The sequence below is a fragment of the Gavialis gangeticus genome, unplaced genomic scaffold (genome assembly GCF_001723915.1).
Source record: "Gavialis gangeticus isolate Ggan-Ray unplaced genomic scaffold, GavGan_comp1, whole genome shotgun sequence".
Lineage (NCBI taxonomy): Eukaryota > Metazoa > Chordata > Crocodylia > Gavialidae > Gavialis > Gavialis gangeticus.
Genome location: NW_017729033.1, coordinates 29,056,616 through 29,073,933, shown reverse-complemented (window position 1 = coordinate 29,073,933; position 17,318 = coordinate 29,056,616). Strand labels below are relative to the sequence as shown.

The 17,318-nt window shown below is 42.7% G+C and overlaps 1 protein-coding gene across 2 annotated transcripts in view; it reads right to left on the bottom strand.

Moving 5' to 3' along the window:
• Positions 1-17,318, bottom strand: part of PPP2R2C (protein phosphatase 2 regulatory subunit Bgamma) — a 342,978-nt gene that overhangs the window by 12,559 nt on the left and 313,101 nt on the right. For both annotated transcript variants that reach the window (XM_019526512.1, XM_019526513.1), the window contains exons 7-8: positions 16,442-16,611; positions 6,453-6,544 (exon numbers count right to left, since the gene is read on the bottom strand). In XM_019526512.1, the coding sequence (XP_019382057.1) occupies positions 6,453-6,544; positions 16,442-16,611 (262 nt within the window). The remainder of the gene's footprint in view (positions 1-6,452; positions 6,545-16,441; positions 16,612-17,318) is intronic.

The window sequence follows — 17,318 nt, the reverse complement described above, 5'->3', positions numbered from 1 at the left end:
CTGGGTCTTTAAAGTTTCTATATGTTTTTCCATTGAATTATCTTTACATGCAGATTCCATCAAGTCCACCAGCTACTTAGAACATGTGATGGTTCCATATTACTATTATTTCCATCCATTCTCAGGTGGCATGTCTACGTGTTCATTAATGCACAGTGGTTACTGCACAGTAATTTAGTACTTGTATAATCAAGTGCTAAATAAAATGTGCAGTAACCAGAATTACTGTGCAGCAGCAGCACCAAACATCTTTTTAGTGATGCTACTGCACAGTAGCCTAATAATACTACTGTGCAGTAGCATATTAGCACTGTTTGTGCTGTGATGTGCTACTTCTCAGTATTATTAGGCTACTGCACAGTTAGTGTCTTCTGCAGATGCACCCAGTTTCCCTAGCTGGGAAGAAAAGCTGTCATTTACCATGTATGTTGGCCCTTGTTTGCAAACATTTTCTTATAAGTTACCTGAACAGCTTATCTAGATGCTATGTGCATATCAGTAGGAATTTGTGCATGCCTATGCAGGAGGAAAAATCCCACATCTGCTCTATTTTTATATTTAAATCCTGTGGTCTTTCAGCAATAGACCTTGCCCATACTGGCTGCGTGATTGCATGTGTGTGCACACATGCACATTTCATAAATAACTGGAGACTAATTCTGGCTCAGATTATCTCATGCTAGTTTCACATCTGAAGAGTCCTCCCCAAATCTGGCTTTTGCAGGTCCTACAGTTAGGATAAAAATTCATCTCTATGAGACAGTTTTCCTCTTCATCATTCTAGGCCATATACAGGTAAGCATCTGCACTGTGCAAGGGAGCAAAATGGAGGATGAATGGACAAGTTAGGGTTTGGGATGGATGGACCAGCCCCTTTCTCCTGGACTACCAACAGAAATTATAATACAGGTTGGGCTGCATTATCTCTTCTGCACTGGAGTTCACTGTTGCTAGGGCAACACTTCCTCACACCAGACAGCGCCAGAACTACTTTCTTCCAGAGAAAAAGGAGATGGCACAGCAGTCCAAACAAGTGCAAAGGTAGGAAGAGTCTCTCCACAGCTCTGACTGCAGATTTCATCATCAAATTGTAAACCATGCTCACTGCAGGCGCTCAGTAAGCATTTTATATTTCACCAAGACACATTACCCAAACAATTATATTTTTGATTACTGCAGTTTTTAAAATCACATCAATTCATTCCCTATGAGTTATGTGAGGAGTGTATCTGTAACCTTCTAGGCCAGGGACATCAAACATACAGTCCAGGTCCAGCCCACAGAGCAGTTTCCTTTGGCCCACAGAACTCCTGGTGGACTTAGAAATTCAGGAGCAGGGCAAACAGGAGGAAAGGCCTGCCCCAGAACTCAGGGCTATGGAGCCCCATCGGGCCTGGCTACTGACAGCAGGCAGAGAGTGAGAACTGTGCTGACACAGTGCTACTTGCATGGCTGCTGTTTGCCACAATATCAGGTTCAGCTCTGGCCTGTAAAGAGCCCTGCGGTCCAAATCTGGCTTTGCAGGCAGGTGAGTTTGACACCTCTGTTCTAGGCCATGGTAGGCTCAGGTGGATGCTGCCATCATGGCAAATGAAGAAGAAAGGAAAATATTCAGCAAAAGACTCTCCAAATACCTGTTCTTTGAAAATGAACATTTTCTAGGACAAAGGAAGGAGACAGTGGGTGTTTCTACACATGCATTAAATCCAGGAGCAGTTTACTCCCACTTCCCGTGGCCCTGCAGTGAGCCCCTGCTGCCACTGGTGGAGTTCTAGGCTCTGCCAGGGTGTTAGCCTAGGGGCTGGCAGGGAGCACTGGGCTGGAAAACAGTTGTCTCCAGGCCAGGGCTGAGACATTGTACCCTGCCCCCAGGGGGGCTACTTGCTGCTGGCCCCACCTCCCCAATCAGGGGCAGGGGACTTGGAAATTGCTGCAGGGGAGGGGCAGGTCCCAGTCTCCTGCCCCAGTGGTTCAGGGCATGGGGCTGGGACCTACCCCACCTCTGCAGCTCTTTTCAAGCCCTGTGCCTCTAACACCTGATCAGGAGACAGGGCTGGGATCTGCCCCTGACCGGGACAGTTCCCAGCACCCGTTCCACAACTGCAGGGCACAGCCTGTGGAGTGTGATCCCCACTCAGCTCCATGAGCATGGAGCTGGGTGGGGAACAGATTGGGGAGCTTGGGCGCTGTGACCACAAAGCTCGGGCTGGGTGATAAGGGACTCCCAGAGCTGGCCCTGTGACTGCAAAGCTGGCGCTGGGAAATAAGGATCTCCCAGCCCTGCCACTCCACGATCATGATGGTGAAACAGGGGCTGAGAGATAATGATGAAGCAGGGGCTGGGAGATAAGGATTTTCCATCCCCAGCTCTCCAATGGTGATCTCGGAGTGGGGGGCTTGGAGCTCCCTGCTGCCAGGGCAGGGGGACATAGTCCCCACAGATTTGCTTCTGGTCAGGCATCTACACAATTGCTACTGCACAGTTAGTAATCACAAGTAAATTTGCTACTTGCATTTGCAGGTAGGAAATTTACTTGCAATTAGTGAGGTTTCTTGTACAGTAAGCATGTGCACGTGTAGACACACATGCATACTGCGCAGTAAACTACACTACTGCATAGTAAAGCATCTCATGTAGACACACCCAGTCATTTGCAAATGACTTTCCCCTAAGGTGGTATGTTCATTTCTGGGGAAGTCTGGACACTGATTGACAGGACGTGAAACACAAAGCCTCCCGACTGGAAATCAAAGAGGATGCACTGCTTCAAACCTCAGGGCCATCAGAAGCAATGTTGGGGGACAGACACTGAAAAATAATTCAGAAGCTCTAGCATGCGTAGGATGGGGAATGAGGAACCAGGGAGCCTGACAAACTTCTTTAGAAATAAAAGTTAATATGATGAGTCAAACTTGTCATGTGGTGCTAAATAGTGTCAACCCACCCGTTGTACATGACTGCGGTACAAAAATGTACATTTAAGTCTTTATCAAGGTAAGAGTAGGCTCATTTGATATTTGGCCCACTGGGACTTGCAAATTTTGCAGGATTAGAGTGGAGTCAAGAAGCTGACTGGATGATATAGTAGGAGGCTATGGCCAACAGCAAGGGCTCATGTCAAATGCAAGGGCCTCAGCAGTTGTATATGACTTCATTCATCTACTTACAAGGTCCTTGTCAGAGTTGTATCCAAAGCCTTCCTTGAAGGTCTTCCCCTTAGCTTTAATTTTATTTTATTTTTTGAGGTATTATGTATATAGTCATGGGTTTTACCTGACCTTCTCCTGTAACTCACAGATAAGATGCTCAATGGGTGTTAAGTTGAGGATTTTTGCAGCAGAATAGTAGAAATAACTTGAACATATTTTTCCTGCTTTGTTGGCAGTTGAAAGGAGACAGCGTCATGCAGATCATTAGTTGATTTTTACATGCATTTGTACTCTGAAGTCTTTAAATAAAACAGCCATATAATAAAGTTTGCAAATTCCATCTAGTCACATTATCATGAAAATGTATATGATATGTGACACAGTTTAATAGTCAAGGAAACATAATAAGTGTTCAGTTGGTTGCATTATTTGTAAGATTCTCTCTTTACTCCTCTGACCACTGTTCTTGCCCAACTACATAATGATTAATGTGCCCTTCAGCAAATGAGATTGGCTCTGTCTGATTGTATTAGTTCCTGTTCATTGGAGTTACTGAGCATCAATCACGTTCTAATCAGAGCTTGTGTACATTGATTTTTATAAACAGCTTCAACCATAGGGTTTTATCATCATCCTGAATTAACTCCTTAATTGTGACAAAAACTAATTTAAAATAATAACGAGCATGTTTCTATTTTTAAATGCTGGCAAGTATGATTCTAATGTTTTACTTAAAATACCAATCTAGTTTTAGGGCACGTAACAGGTTAAGAAAGCATCATGATTATGTTTTAAAGTATTTTTATTAATACAAATATCATACTATGGATGACATCATAGGCACTTTTCACCTTTTGCAATTATTCTGTATTAAAATATATACATTATTAAGAACCGGACCTTAATATTAAGAGCTGTATTTTTATTTTTTTAAAGATGGGAATTCTTCCTTTAAAAAAAAATACTACACAACCGATTGAATTACACCTCATTAAAATTCCTTGTCTTGAACACAAAAATACTTGCCACTTCTCTGAGAATGATCAAGTTTCCCTGTGAAGAAGCATCAGTGCTAGTGTCACCTGCTTTGAAGATGAAAATTAGTACTGATGCATTTCATTCTCATTCTGATTGGTAAAAGGAAATGTCCACATTTGAGAGACAAATAATAATATGCTCAACTAAAAATAAGTGCCTTCTGCCGAATGTCTGGCCAAAAGTGGTACTCCTCAATTGCAGATCGAGTGGTAGCTTATCCATTTTAAAGAGAGGTGCATTGTGTTTAGTGATGGATTCAGTAATTGTGCAAGACTAACTATCCTCCCACATATAGGCAGTACAATAAATTAAACCTTTAAAAATGGAATGCTTCCACTTAATGAGGACCAGTTGATTTCACACTATGTTGATCTTTCTGATTTGTCAAGTGGGAATTAGATTAAAACCATTACATTCATTTTAAAACCTGATACTGAACAATTCTTCTATTATTAACATGCAGTTATCCAGTAGCATGTGCTACTTTGATGAGAAGGTTTTATTCAACTACTGAAGGGAATATCAGGTATCTATCAGCAAAACATCTTGGAATTGGTTTTGAAAGTACTAAAAACCTCCTGAATCTTTAGGAAGATTTTAATATATCTGAGTAAGGCCCTTTTGCCTAAAGACATACACTCCCAGGTTCAGGTAGGGATCAGAAGTGTCACTATTACTAAGATGTTCTCTTTTGGTATTTCCAGAAGAACTACAAGCCAGAATCACTATGTATTTCCTGAAAGAGCCTGTGCTGAGCTCTCTATCCACGCTTTGAAAGGTTTGAAGGGTTCAGAAAAGCATCCCAAAACCAGATGCCTATACCCCAGTGGCCAAACATGATAAATTCATGCCCACCAGCATGAGTTTTCACTGGCATTGAGATTTTTCAGTGAGCTCTGACCCTGGAAAGCCTAATCCCTACTTGACACAACATACTGAGTCTGAGAAGGACTGCCCCCAGTATGGTGCCTTTATATCATTTTACTGGTCGACAGTCCTGACAACAGGAGAACTTACCCAGTGCTGAAGGGCAGCCAGTGGAAATTCCCATCATAATATTTTTAACTGGGGGTACAGCCTGTCAAAGGCATTGACTTTGCAGCCTCCCTTGTCTGATCATCAAAGCTAGACTGAATTAATCACTTTTACACTGAGAGGCTGGCATGACTCATTTTCTTGCTTTTACTTTCCAAGATTTTCTTGGGAATTCCATGAATTGCCCAGGTCAGTATATTTGTAGAACTGGGAAACACTTGCCTACTTACAGAGCTTAGGGAATGGACTGTCGTTTAAAGAATAGCTGCCATCGATCAGAAAACTTAAGAGGAAGAGAATAGGAACTTAGCTAAATTGACTGTCGTACATAAAAGCTGTATCCAAAAGAGCTATTATAGGTTATTTTATGCATACAAAACAGAAATTCGTACTGAACGTATGATCTGATACACTGCAGTAACATGGGTGATGAAGCTCACGTATCACAGATGTCCCACTAACTGCCATTTATGATAATGGGAATTCTGTTCAAGGGATTGCAGGGTGCTTAGAAAAAGTAACCTGTCCTCAGATATTATGACATAGACTGTGGTATAGATTATGTTAACTTGGTAAAAGTGCAGATCAACTTTTATAATGTGGAACTGAGTTATGGGCCCAATCTACTCTGTTATCCCAGTGTGAAGTTGAAGCCTCGTGTGTTACGCTGGTGCAAATGAGACAATTTTGTCCCCTTCATTATAGTTCCCAAAAAACATTCACATTTAATTAGAATAGTCCTTCACAAGTTGTGGGCAGTGGTCTACAAAGAACTGGCTGGTCACCTGCTTCTGGTTCTTTTCCCCTCCTCATTTCCAGTTGCTAAATTGGATTTGTGAAGAAGCCAGTTTAACTTGTCTGAGCATGCAATTGCTCTAGCAAACCCCACACTTCAATGGGATGTGCAAATCATTTTTAGTAAATAATCTTTTTTATTCTTTCAACCCATTTCCTGCTTTTGGGAAAAATAGATGGAAATTTGATTTTTCTCAGCTGTAAGATAAGAAATAATAATTCATAAAGAACAAAGAGAACTAATGCTTAAACAACTAGTTTAGATTGTGGCTGAGGAGGTGAAAGGTACAATACCACTAACATACAAACACCTTTAAAAACTAGATGCTCATGACCTGATATGCAAAACAGCCACATGGCTTACTGGTTTTACCCCACTACATGGCAATTTCTCTGCTAAATTAAAATAGTAATTGGAGATAAGGATGGATTACCTGTCTGATCCATTCCACGCACATTCAAACTTGTCAAAGATGCAGTCATTTTCATAAAGGGAACACAGCTTGCTCCTAAGGTAATCATGGACCTGTTTTACAGAAAATGATAGAGCAGTTACTTAAAAAGCCCACACATTTGAAATGTCCTATTGTATTGCCTTAATGGGCTGGTAGCTTTTACAAAGGTGGTATCCTTCCATCTTTTAAAGTAAAGTTTGTACTTTCCCTAGTTCAATTTGAAGAATGCTGTAAAATTACCAGATTTTCTTGCATGCCACACATCTCCAAAAAAGACACACATCTTGTTTTTGGAAAGCATAATGTAGAAAAAAATATTTTTTCCACAGTCATTGCAGACTGTGTGACAGAGTAACTCCTCCTGGACTTACTCCGGGAAGTGTGGCATCCTAGGAGACAGTCTAGGTGAGGCAGCAGGAACTTCCTGGTGTCACAACAGAGAAACATGGCTAGGCCCCAGCTATAATACAAGTCCCCTGCAAAAGCAGTAGCAAGACCACTACTTCTTTACTGTAAATAGTTCTTTATACAAGTTCCTGTAAATAATAAAGTGCTGTTTCCACACCAAAAGCCCCATCGATATACTACAGACAGCATGCAGCAGCTCACTTGCCCTGAGACAGCTTAATTGCTCATTCAGGCACCAAGGTACAATGCTCAGCCAACAGCTATGGCTGTTAGGGGGTTAACACAGGACTCCTCCCCTTCTACATGCTGGGACCAGAAACAATGGCAGCCATCTTGACAGCCATTAGAACAGTGTCTGCATGCTTTTATTCCAGTGAAGAAAATTAAGACATGCATCCCCAATTAGAAGGGCTGATTGTTGGGGTGGGAGGGTACACATAGTATGCAATTATATAAGGCAACATAGCAGGAAACCTCATTCTAGAGCATGCCTTCCTACCCCTGCTCTAGATCACCCCTTTCAAACGTGCTTTGTTCCTGTCCATTTTTTTAACTGTAGCCCAATTTCAAAAGAGATTGGGTAGCTGATACAACTTATGTGATGATCAGTGTTTAAATTAATCTAAACTAAATTATCTAATTTAAATAGTAACTGTATAAAAATCTAAGATCTATATGGACTCCTATTTAATTATAGTAAAAGGCTTTGAGAGAGATACCTGCCCCACTTATAAAAGGTATAATACATGCCAGTGCTAGCAATGACAGGTCAGAAGCAAAGTGCAGGAAGATGTATGGAGTTGCTAATTTTCATAGGCTAATGCTCAAAACACTATCTTGGTTCATGGCTATTTCGTATCAATGATAAAATCTGAGATTTGAAAACAAAAACCAACAACTTATGTTGCGTACTCTGGAAAATCTCATTTTAGGTTGCATATTGGAAGTGGGTGAGAGTTACTGTAAAATAATGTATATGAAGGACACTATCATTCCTCTACTGAATTGGATTCTTTAAAGTCAATCTCATTTGTTTCACACCACAATAAAATAATGAGCCTGGGAATTCTTGTCTATACGAAGCCTAGTAATCCATTTCACATTCCTTGTTTTCTAGTGGCTGTTACAGCATGTTTGATCACTAGGCAGGACCTGAAAAACAACTATTTCAGATACTAATGTTGCATGGATGACCTCTGAGGAGCCCATATTATTTTTTATCAGCACCATATGAATACAACTGCCTGGAGACCAAATTTAGTACTGGCATAAGGAGGTATCACTTCCTTTGAAGTCCATGGAAGCTGCACCTGTGTATTCAAGAGCTGAATGTGGCTCTCTTGACTGTGGCCAGCTCAGTATCCTCTGCTTGCTTACGTCTTGGAATTCCCTTCAACATGGTAATTTATTCTGCTCTGTCTGGTTACTTCATTGAAGTTTTAGTTCATATAAAAGTCTCTGCAACATCTGCAATGTCTATGGCACCAAATAAATCTGTAAATTAACTTAAAATTTGTTATGGACTATACATTTCTGTCATGGATCATTGTTTCAGAATTTGATGAATGAGCCTCCTAGGCTATATATCAGCAAACAGATCTTGTCAGCTGAACATGCTACTTACTTAACGGCTAATAAGCAAATGGGAGACATGGGTAAACTGATTCTTAGTTAACTGTATTTACCACACGGTGCATGTGTCAATGTGCATGCTTCACATACTCTCCCCCCCATGAGATGTTTCTGCCTTCCTAGCATTCATAACCACAGTTCCTCTACAGGAACTGGAGATGGTCATTAAATGTTTCTCATATCTGGGGTGATTTAGCCATACCTATATTTGTTACTAGTTATTATTTATGTTAAGATATTTTATTAGAGAATAAGGGCCTTTTGACATTACTCTGCTAAAGAGCACTTGTCTAGATGAAAAAGGAGAAAGGTGAGAGGATAAAGCAAAAATAAAATGACTATTTTTGCATAGTAATAAGTAGTTAAAATTCACTGGGCGCATCTACACGAGACATGTTACTGTGCATTAGCCTAATTTACTGTGCAGTATGGGTGAGTGTCTACATATGAGCACCCTTACTGAGCAATAAGTTCCCTTAATCATACTTAAATTTGCTACCTGCAAGTGCAAGTAGCAAACTTGAGTGTGATTAGGTCATGCGCAGTAAGGCACGTGTAGATGCAACCCAGCACTAAGTTTGCTGCCGAGTCTGCCCAGCCACTATGGGGGCTGGCCTGAGGCTAGCCCCAGGGCTCCTGGCTGGGAGCTTCTCCTGCTTCAGGGTTGGACTGTCTCACTGGCAGCCCCTGTCTGCAGGCTATAAAAGCCAGCCACCATTTTCTACCCTGGGGCACACACCACAGGAGCCTGAGGGCAATGCAGGTCCTGTGTGTCTCCCTGGGCAGGCCACAGCGCTGCTATGCCTGCCTCACACTATTCCAGTGCTGCTGCTCAGCCTGTGGCTGCTTTCTGATGAACTTTTGACTGCTGGCCGGGGGGCTTTTATCTGCTAAACATGTGGCTGCTGGTGGCAGCTTGCTGCAATCTCTGGGCAGGTCTGCCACCCCCAGGGCCACCTGCAGGCAGCTGAGTGCAGCACAGCCAGCACCACCAACAGCCTGTTCTGTGACTGCAGGTGCAATGGTGCATAGCTTCAGCCACACGGCTCCCAGTCCTGTGCTGTGCGCCTGCGCTGGGCGATGCTGGCAGCTACCCAGGGCCAGCACCACAGGGACAGCTGCATGGGGGCCCAGAGAGCCAGTGGGGCCGGGCCCAGGTGGGGGGTGGTCACATGAGAAACATGTCCTCACCATTCAGGTCTGGTACCACCTATGTATGCATGCCTGTGCCATCCACCCAGGGCCCCAAGTGGAGCCTGTAGGAGACTGGTGACTTCAGGGCACTCTGGGGCGAAGCGGAGATCCAGAGACAGTTTGAGTGAGGGGGCAGGATACGGGAGCGCAGGCACTCCTGGTCTGTGCAGCAGTGCTGCATCAAGGTCAAGGCCTTGCAGGCACAATGGGTGCCCATGAACGACCGCAATTATCAGTCTAGTCATGCCAAAATTACCATGTCCTTTATGCAGCAGCTGACCCAGTTTTTGGGACTCTGGGACCCAGGCCACAACCCTGAGGTTTTTACCAGCAGGGAAAGCCTGCCCAAGCCCCCACCCTGCCCTGACCCCTCCAGTGACATGTCACCAGACGAGGGGCCCTTGGGTGCTCAGCACCCCGCCCAGCTCCCCAGTTGCTCAATCCATTAGCAGCATGGGGAACTCTGGCCAGCAGCTGCCTCAGCAGGTGGGTAGCCCCAGATCCCACCACAAGGAATGGCCAGCCACATCACCACCAGCCATCAGCAACACCATATATTTCATAGACACTGGGGATGGAAAGGACCTCATGAGATCATTAGGTCCAGCCCCCTGCCCAAAGGGCAGGAAGTCAGCTGGGGTCAGATAACCCCAGAAAGTTAATCATCCAAATGCTTCTTGAATGTGTCCAGAGTACGTACGTGCACCACTTCTGGGAAGAGTCTATTCCAGACTCTGGAGACTTGGATGGTAAAGAAGTTACCAGTCCCAGACACATGGTAAGCCCCACACTGGGGGGAGGGTGCTGGCCACCTGCCCCCAGGCTCTGCCCCCTTAGCAGTCCCACCCTATGGCACCCCACTCCGGACACAAAAACATGGACTTTTGTCTTGTAAATAGTTTTGAAACTGGGAAGAGGGATTTTATTGTTGGTGGGAGCGTGATGGAGGGGCTCTGTTTGTTGGGGAAGGAGGGGGGAAGGGGCTCTGTTGATTGAAGGGGGAGGGGTGGGGTGTGTGTTGTGAGGGTAATAAAGATTTATTGTTTAAACATGTGCCTGTCATGAGAGTGGTGCTGGGGATAGGCTGGGGGTAGGGGGCCTGTGGGCAGCTGGGTAGGTGGGCTTGAGTGGGGAGTGGTCCATGAGGTGGTCTGCAAGAGCCTCCTACACCCGGTGCCCTGGGACCCACTGGTGGGTGCATGGCTTGCACATCTCCTCTGCCCAGGCCTCACAGATATTCTGTAGCACACAAACTGTGACGATGGCCCAGGCAAGGTTGTTCTCAGCCACTTCAAGGTGGGAAGTGAGGGACAGCCAGCAGCCTTTGAGTCAGCTGAAGCCACACTTGGCGAGGGCATGGGTTCATCCCAGGCACCAATTGAAGTGGGCCTGACACAGATTCAAGTGGCCAGTGTAGGGCCTCATCAGCCAGGGCAGGAGTGGGTACACTGGGTCCCTGATGAGCAGGCGTGGGATGACAACAGTGCCGAACTGCAGGTCCTCCACTCCCAGTGCAAAATGCCTGCAAAGAGCAGAAGAGCAACGGCAGCCCTGGCTGTGGCCTCTTGGAGCCACTTGTCAGTGTCACTGGTGGCAGCAACTGCATGGCAGCAGGGGCCTTTGGAGGGCACGCGGCAGGCAGACAGGCAGTCACTGCATGGGGGGGAGTCTGGCAGAGCGAGACGGTCATGGGCCAGGTGACAATGAGTGCGGCAGGCCAGCAGGATGAGTGAGGGGGCTAGCAGGATCAAAGTACCCTGTTAATCACTGCCAGGAGCTGGGGCAGCCATAGTGCAGAGACGCAGAGGGGACGCAAACACAGCTGCCATGTGCTGCCTCTGCACATGCCATGCTGCTCCTCTTAATCTTGGAAAGTAAAAGAAGAAAATGTGCACAGAGCAGGGCTGTGTTCTTAAGATGGCTACCAAGTGCAGGCAGCTGGATCTGGCTTCAAATATAGCTGCCAAGTGTTGGCAGCTGCAGTAGGAGGCTGGAGCTCCCTCTGGTGGTGACAGGGTCACATGGCCTTTGAGAGGACTCAATCAGTTCGCATTGTGTTTCTTCTACTTTATCTTCTACTTCTTTTTCTACTTAGGTTTGTTTCTACATTCATTACTCCTTTTGATTTTTTGAAGCTCTCAACTCCTTCTTTTTACAGCCCTGCTTCCTTGTCTACAGGCATTCATTCATTCATTAGTGTCTGCATTTATTTGCTGGATTTCAGTTTTGAATTTTGCTTTCACTCTTGCCCACAAAGAAGCCTCCAGGGTGATTATGAAAGGTAACACTGATGAAATTTGAACTTCTGGCTTGTTTTCATGGTCACCTCCTGTTCACAAGAGTGACAGGTTTGGGACTGTGTTAGGTAATCAGACTAGCATTCACTGGTATCAGGGAATTGAACAATATAGTAAAGGCAAGCATGCGCCAGCACTACAGAACATCTTGCTAGGACTTGCTTCTACAAAGGGAGCAGAGTAGGCTTGGTGAGGAGTCCAGCCAATGACCTCATCCATCCCTGTTTCAGTCAACAGACCTGTTGTGGAGGGAAGCATACACTAATGGCAGAGGGTTGCCTCTTAAGAGTTTTGGGAGTCTCTGCATGAGCCTACAAGGGAGTTGGTAGCTCAGTAAAATATTATTAGAGGGTAAAATGGAGGTAATTTAGAAAACTATTTTTAGGGAATACTCTGTAATTAGTGTAGCAAACACACTCTCCCTCCCCTCCAACAGACTTAGCACAAACTATAAAAGCCCTGCCATTTATACACTTAGGCTTTTTATTATTATTGATCCAGTGTAAGTGGATGGAGCTTGATGAGTTCTTGAGATAAAGATGCAAGCCCACGCTATATTGAATAATGATAAAATTAGATTAGATTTTTATTATCCATATATGAAAACATTTTCTGGTTTCCATAGAAGCTGCCACCAGCAATTTCCTTTATAGAATCACATTACTCTGTTATGTAACACTTTACCAGAATCATCCAAGCATTCTGCTCAGGGTCAACACAATCATATGAATATGGGGGTTCAATTAAAAGATGCTTGAAGCCCCTTCCAACTCCCTGAGTATGTGAGGGCAGCTACTGTTTTGGGGTAAATAGTCAGGAATTGTGAAGATAAATGACACATCAATCTCAATCTCTGTCCTACAGGCCTGGTCCACCTTCGGTAAGTCTAATACTAGCTACAAATGTTGTTAGACTTACCCAAGATGGACTTGATTGGTTTTTCTATTGTGGCATAATATGACCACAATGAAGATCCAGCAGACAGATTTTTTTTTTTGCTTGAGAAGTATCATAGTTATTGGAATATTTGTTTCTTAGACTCTGCAAATAGAAATAATTTTTGTTTTTCTACACTGGTAGTAAATATTGGCCAGTGCACTATACTGGCTTTTCCCCTTCTATTACGTACAATACATAGAAGGAAAATTTGTTGGATCTCTGCCAGAAACAGAAAAATATATATTTAAATAATTAAATACTGTAAGAGCTACAGTAATTTTCTTCTGATGGCAAGAGTAGATGAAACTTGAGAAAACTTGCATGAGAAATCAGAATTTCTAAATACTGTTAGTGGACCAATTATAAAACTTGGCTTTTCCTGCAAGTTTATGGAATTTAGTTGCTATGACTTGTTCACAGGATTCTCTGAAACAATCTTATCTAACCTCCAAAATATATATATTTGAGGTGATGTAGTGCTTTGCTGTCTAAATTCAGATATACAGCAATATAATAATGGCAACCCCAAAGGAAGGAAGGGGATATAAGATATGAAGGAAAAGAGTGACAAGAGAAGGATGTTGTATTGTTTAATAACACACTCCAGAGATGTGTGTGAGAGTGAAAGAGAGAGACAGAGGTTATATAGGTAAGCTGTGGAAGCAGGGGAAGGGAGGCAAAGTGGTAGGAAAAGAGTTGGGCTTCATCAGAACAAAATACAGAAAGGAGGTGCAGAGCATAAAGGCAGAGGTAGCAAGAAAAATAAAAATGGTATTATTCAGGAGAGAGTATGATGCAGCTATAAGCCATCAAAACTTAGTGAACTCATTGTGAGAGTTATTGAATACTGGTTAGTGCAGCTGCCTCTTGGAGACGCTCAGGGTTCCCTCCCTGCTGCTACTGCAAGTGCCTGTGGATTCCAGACACCTGATGCCTTTTAGAGGCCACCTCTCAACACAGCAGGAGCCTGGGGGCTGGGCTGCATGACATGCACTTACATCCTTATGTGGAGTCTTCCCAGCAATTAAAGAGCAATTGGAAAAGAAAATGAAGGGAAGAATATTGTGCTTTCTTAATTTATGAACAAATCATTAGGAGAAACCAGGCTCCTGCACAGGCTGTACTTGAAGCCTGTATATCCTGTTAGTTGTGAACATTGTAATTGTTAAAGCAAACAGTAGTGCTATTATGAGAAACACGAAAGAGACTAGTTGAAAATACCATCTTGTACTGGATACTATAACACTGCACCAGGGCCAGTGATGGATGCTGTTCATTATATGAGAATAAAACTGCCCTTGACCTTTAGTTACTTATTGTTCATATGTCCCTGTTATCAAGAACAAACGTTTACAATTGCTCCCTGTGACATTACCTAGGATAAAAAAATATATATATTCTTTTGCCTACAGAAAAAATGGACATAAGATAATATTAATGTAGAAATTGATTCAGTAGATTGACAAAACAAAACAAGCATCCTTTATGCAAAGCCACCAATATTTAAAGGAACCTGATTATGTTTAGTACAATAAAAACAGTTTATATGCATTAGAGTAAAAGGATAGAACTCAGATTTTTCTCATGTTTTTGTTCATCTTATGTTTCATTTCTCTGTATGCAGACTTCCTTTTGTATTTTGTTCTCTGTCAATACCATCTGACTATATCTTGCAGTGTAAATTAACATATCTGTATTAATTTGTGTCTGTTTTGTGTGCACTGTGTTTATTTTGTACAAGTCAAAAACTTGATGAGAGAAAACCTATTTTTTAAAGCAGAACACCATTTTTGTTGATGTTTTGTCAGCTGCAAGAGATTTATTTATATCAAGGGCATCAGTACATTCCTTATAGGATGTTGAAAAGAAAAGTGTTTGAAAAGAAAAGTCAATTCAGGGGTTAATGGACAGCAGCAAAACCTTGGGTTTATTTTTTCAGCCTTTTTATAAACTTCTGATTACTGCTATCAATGCTGGAACAATTACATTTTACTTATTTTCCCTATCTCACCACAGAGAAATGTAACTTTTTAATTGGCCCCACTGCTAAATGTCAGACTGATTTTAGACTAGCCAGCTTATTTCAAAGCTTCCTGCAGGAGGAAATAAAAGCAGATGCCAGAGTCAAAACAAACAGGTTGGACTGACCAGTCATTTCCCTCCAGGGACAAAGATGCTTACTGTATTAGCATAAATGCACAATAATACATCACCTGAGCCTAAAATGTTAGACGTATCAGCCTTACCAAGTACAGTTTTGTTTTTACCATGTTTCTTGTAAGCACGCAAATCCCTTACACATTTCAGTATGATGCCAGTCACATTACTGAAGAAAGCCAATGTGGTGGTTTTATAGAAATACAGGTGAAGATTTTCAAAGGCTTGTGGGAGATTCAGTCACAATGAAATGTCATGGGATGTATTCCAGGAAAAGGAGTGCCTACTGGTCTTCTGTCCAGTTAAATATAATAAAGATCCAAAATGTTATTAATGCCTTGACAATAGCTCTTCTAAGTCAAGCTATTGAACTTGTATCAAATATTACAGGCAGTGCTGGTAAATAAGTATTTTTTTAAAACCCTACCACAAGACCAGAAATACTGTACCTTATCTTCACTGATGTATTGTGTACAAGACACACTGTATATATACAGTTCTCAAGTCCAACATCTCTGTAGGACTCCAGATCTGGGCATTACAGCCAGCCAAATAATACTTTAAAAGGTTGCTATGTGTTTCTGTTGAATATTCCTTAATGGCTTTTTCCATTGTATTTTTATAATACAATGGGTATTTCTTAGGTATTATGGATACACGTTGCCCATTCTGATGGAGCATAAAAATGCTATGCTCAGACCATTCTTGTCAAATGGCAGAGACTCCAGGGCACAAATTCACAAGTAGCTAAAGCCAGTGAAATAGTGCCTGCGTACTCTGATGGTGAATTTGATCATACCAAATGTGCTTGACTGGTATTAGTCAAAGTTTTATAGTGATGATAGCATTATGATTTAATAAATATTTATTTTGTGTTCAGGCTAACTCAGTACTTTAGGTAGGAATGTAAGGGTATGATTTTCTAAAGCACTCAGTATTCACTTAATTCTGCTTCTGCTATCCAGAGTAGAAGTAATAGGAGCAGAGTTAAGCCAGATGCCAGGAAGTGTTGAAAATCCTGCCTTCTATGTTTATTATATCTATTAATTGTGGACTGTCATGGTAAGGTTGTGATGCAGAATTGAAGAGATGATCCTCCTCACTGTAGGTATTAATTTTAAGAACTAAGTGTAGCCACTGACTCCAAAACAGTTAAACTCCCTTGCCAGTGCTGAAACTGTCCCTTCATTGCTCATCTTAGTGGCATCTACTAAGTTTTTCTTCAATGATCTTAAGCTTTCATTTAGCGACCACCTCATTAAGAACAACAATTGACGAACTATAGTGCAATTTTAGGATTTGAAATATTGAGATATTCTTACAGATACAGAAAACACTTACTTGGTATGTTTCTACAGGCTTTGTTTCCATGTTCAGATCCCAAACTTTGACAGTGAGGTAATCCCTTGTCAGCATGTATCTGCCACTGTGACTGAATTTGACATCTGACACAGAGGAGATAATTTCTGAAAAAAATGATCTATTACTGGGGTCTTCTGGTTCTTCATAAACTGTTCAGTAAAAAGAAAGAGAGAAGGAAATAAGATATTACATAGGAAACTGTGCTTCTCTTGAAAAAAAGCAGCGTGATAAAAAGGAGATATTAATGTATCAGACATAGATATTGATATAGGTGGGGTACAGGAGGCTAGCGCCAGCACCTAAGCTGACCTCAGCAGCCTTACTTGGAGTCCTGGGGACCTCCCAGGGCTCCAGCAGCAGTGATCTGGGTGCGTGGGCCCCCTCACTTTTTTCTGGCATGGGTTTTTTTGACACCAGGATCTCCAGGTAACCCCCACCAATGCTGCAAATTAGCAGCATGGTGAATGCCTGAAGGTGTGGCGCATGCGGTTTGCAGTGCTGCAGACAGGCCTGCAGCACTGCAAACAGGCCTGCAGCACTGCAAACCGCACATGGCCTCTTGTGGGGACGCACCCATGCAGGCTAAGTTAAACTAAAGGCAAATAAATGTCACTTTAGAACTAAGCTACAATAATTGCTTGCCTGTGCATGTGACATGCCTTTCATGAAGACTGCTTCCAAACTACTCCACAAAACTACATACATAAGCAGCTCTTCATCCACCACAGAAGCACAAGCACCTGTGAGTTCATAAACATCCGTCATTGAAACTCACTGGGACAAGGGGTATTTTTTTCATAGTTTCATAGTTTCTTAATTTCTAGGGTCGGAAGGGACCTGAGCAGATCATCTAGTC